At 52.2% G+C, this 3,270-nt stretch overlaps 1 protein-coding gene across 1 annotated transcript; it reads right to left on the bottom strand.

The window, feature by feature from the left end:
• Window positions 1-1,769: 1,769 nt before the first annotated feature.
• On the bottom strand, window positions 1,770-2,016 carry NCBP2AS2 (NCBP2 antisense 2 (head to head)). Its single transcript, XM_056849558.1, has one exon. It carries the CDS (start codon window positions 2,013-2,015, stop codon window positions 1,791-1,793), a length of 225 nt encoding a protein of 74 aa, XP_056705536.1. The 5' UTR covers window position 2,016; the 3' UTR covers window positions 1,770-1,790.
• Window positions 2,017-3,270: the final 1,254 nt, after the last annotated feature.

Genomic DNA, 3,270 nt, shown 5'->3' on the forward strand with positions numbered 1-3,270 from the left:
CCTGCTGCCTTCAACTTTTCCTAGCATGGTTCTCTTTTCCAGTGACTCTTGTCTTCTCATAATGTGACCAAAGTATGACAGCCATTTTCGTTTCTAGGATCAGTTCAGGCTTCTATTGCTTTTACAGCAGACTGATACAGCTACCCACCTGAAACTGGGGATAGAGTATTAGTGTAAGCCAATAAGGTCTAGTTCCCTCTTATTTCCAAGCATGTAGTCAGTGGTTTACTTTTGTATTGTATAAACCTTTTTTTAAAGCAATAGTTTTAAGATGTTTTCCTCAAATCGTTTGTTGTATTCATTTAATTGATTTACACTGCAAGCAAAAGAATTCAACAGAAACCCCTTGAAGTGGATGTAGGCTAATCATCTGAAGCTTAATACTGCCAAGATGGAAGTGTGTGGGGGGGTCAACATGAAGCTGCCCCATTCTGCATCAACCTTTCGTCCATGTCAGTTAGTACTTTCTACTCCAGGTATGAAGCAGAGAGGTCTTCAGCATCACCTACTGCCTGGTCCTTTAACGGGAGGCCAGGATGTGGAGCTCATCTAGGCCAGCAGCTCGAGTCTTCAATTTTGGCACTATTACTCCCATCATCACTCTGAAGTTAGTGGCTTAGCTTTATTTTCTGACAAGTAATGCCCAGCAAAAACAGAGAACCTTAGCTTCCATTGCGAACAGAACCGGGGAGCAGTGGTTTCCAAAGATGATGCGAGCCAGGATGTTCCTGTTCCTTTCATTTTTGGCATTGCTACTCCATCCTGAAGCTGGTGGCCCATTTCTAAATGATGGGTTATGCCTGCCACAAACAGGCAACTATCGCTGCCATTACAAGTAGCCTGGCGTCCATTTAGTTATTACATTTTTATTCCACCCTTCCCAACTAATGCTGGGTACAGGACGGCTAACAATATAGAATTACAATTAAGATAATAAATATATAATTAGAACAGGATTGCCCCTTCATTCTTGGCACGTTCTTTGACACACAACAGCCATCACAATGACAAGTTGTTTTTTATTGTGGATGTTTATGCCTTACAAAGTTAACAGCCAGCCACCCTTGCAGAAATTGAAAGAGGTCCGTTTCCAGACTGCCGGCACAAGTCCTGCAGGGGTCCCAGGCTGGTAGTGTTGGGAAGGACCTTGCGAAAAGGGCACAGCTCCCTCCAGCGCAGCTGATGCCGAGAGGCCTGACTGAGCCAGCTGTGTGGAGCGGTGGTCAGAGCGCTGGGTCGAGAGTCCTGGGTTCAAGTCTCCCCTGTACCACGGAAGCCCCGAGTGTGGCCTCGGCGCATTCAGCCCTCCTCAGGTACCAAACAAGTCTCTTCCCGCTGACAGCCTGTGTTCTGAGGAGAGAAGGGTGGCGAAAAAGGGCCCAAAGGTGAGTCCGGAGAAGGTACCGGGTGGCCCCCCGCGGCCTCGCCGCTCGCTCCCGGCTTCCCTTCCATAGCAGTGAGGCCGGAAGGCAGCCGCAATCTCCTTTGGGTCCGGAGGAGGAGGAGAGTGGAAACGACGGGCGGCCCGCAGCTGTGCCGGAGCCCCTCCTGGCCTACCTCGCCGGCACGTTGTGGCTGTGAGGCGTAAGCGGGCGGCGACACACGAGGGAAGGGACGCAGGCAACGGGGCCGACGAACACAGGAAGGCGCTCCGCCCGTGACGCGCCGCTTAAGGGAAAGGCAACCGACATCGCTCCTTCACTTCCGCCAGAAGTAGCCCAGACGAAGAAACCAGCCAATCGCTGCATCCGCTCGGTCTTCGGCTCCGCTCGGCGCTCCCCGGAAGCTGGTCACGAGTCCCGCCCCTTCTTCCCGCGCCCCTGGTTGGGCCAGGCGTCCTTGGCGCGCGCCGCCTCCTCCTTCAGCTCGCGCAGGAAGGTGTCGCGCAGGCGCAGTCCGCGCGTCAGGGCGGCGGCGGTTAGGCGCGCGGCCGTCCGGATCGGCCCCGCTTCCGCCAGCCGGTCCAGGAGCCGCGGGTCGTTGAGCAGGGCGAAGAGCAGCCGGCGCAGGACCATCCTCGCCCGGACAAGGCTGGCAGCGACGGCGACGACGGCCCCTGCCAGGGAGGTGGGAGGGGCGGGAAGGGAGACCCCGTGACTGTGTCGTGGCACGCTGATTGGCTCCGGAGGCGCCGGGGGTTGGCTTGGTGCTGGTCACGTGCTGGCGGAGACTCCCAGCCAGCGGCAACCGGGTGGTGAACTCTGACCTTAAAGGTGCAGAGTCGGGTTGCCAACCTCCAGGTAGTATCTGGAGATCTCCCGCGATTACAACGGATGTCCAGCCGACAGAGATAATTTCCCCTGGAGAAAACGGCCGCTTCAGCAATTGGACTCTATGGCATTGAAGCCCCAAACCCCGCCCTCTTCAGGCTCTGCCCCCAAAACCTCCCACCAGTGGCAAAGAGGGACCTGATAACCCTAGTGCAGAGCCCCAGCCGGTTCTCCTTGCTGTAGCTGTTGTTCCAGGCCAGCAGCCCTTGGAGGGTGAATTTTAACCTGGCAGGAGCGGAGCCGTCTTTATTGTCTGCTAGCTTTCTCTGGCTGGAAATGAGCCTTCGTACTCTGACAAAAAAATTTATGCTGGCTTTGCTATTCTGAAAGGATTATTTGCCAAAGAAAACAAGGCCTCTGTCCTTGGGCCCTGATAAGATCACAGAATCATAGCTGCAAGGGACCACCAGGGTCATCTAGTCCAACCCCCTGCCCAATGCAGGAAGTTCACAACTACCTTCTACAGAGTAGAATTTTGAGTTACCCTCCCTGCAGCTACAAGAAGCTAGATTCAGTTGCTTCAGCGGTCAAAACAATCACAGTTCCAGACTACAACTATAACTTTCTAAAAATCTTTTATGACTGTAGGTACGTTGCGTTTGCAGGACAACAATTAACATACATAACTGCAAGAGTTTCTCATCTGTTTTAGGCTTCCATACAAATGGGAAACTAATCCCTGTATGTCTTTCCCTCTTAAATGAGATGTTATATTTCAGGCATAAATAAAATTGTCAAAATCTCAGTCATAAAGATGTCTCAGTCTGGAGTAGTTATAAAGTATTAAGGTCTATGGTACATTTAACACTTCTTCCATATACAAAGTTAAGGAGTGATGTCATCTGGCTGTTGAAAACATGGAAGCATTTATGAGAGAAGGAAGCACACGTGGCCAGCATTTGAGTATGCACTTTGCTGGAGAAAGGGTTGAGGGCTGCTCTCGTGCTCAGAATCATAGGAAAGGGGCCATGCAGGCCATCTAGTCCAACCCCCTGCTTAA

This window comes from Euleptes europaea, chromosome 5 (genome assembly GCF_029931775.1).
Source record: "Euleptes europaea isolate rEulEur1 chromosome 5, rEulEur1.hap1, whole genome shotgun sequence".
Taxonomy (NCBI): Eukaryota; Metazoa; Chordata; class Lepidosauria; order Squamata; family Sphaerodactylidae; genus Euleptes; species Euleptes europaea.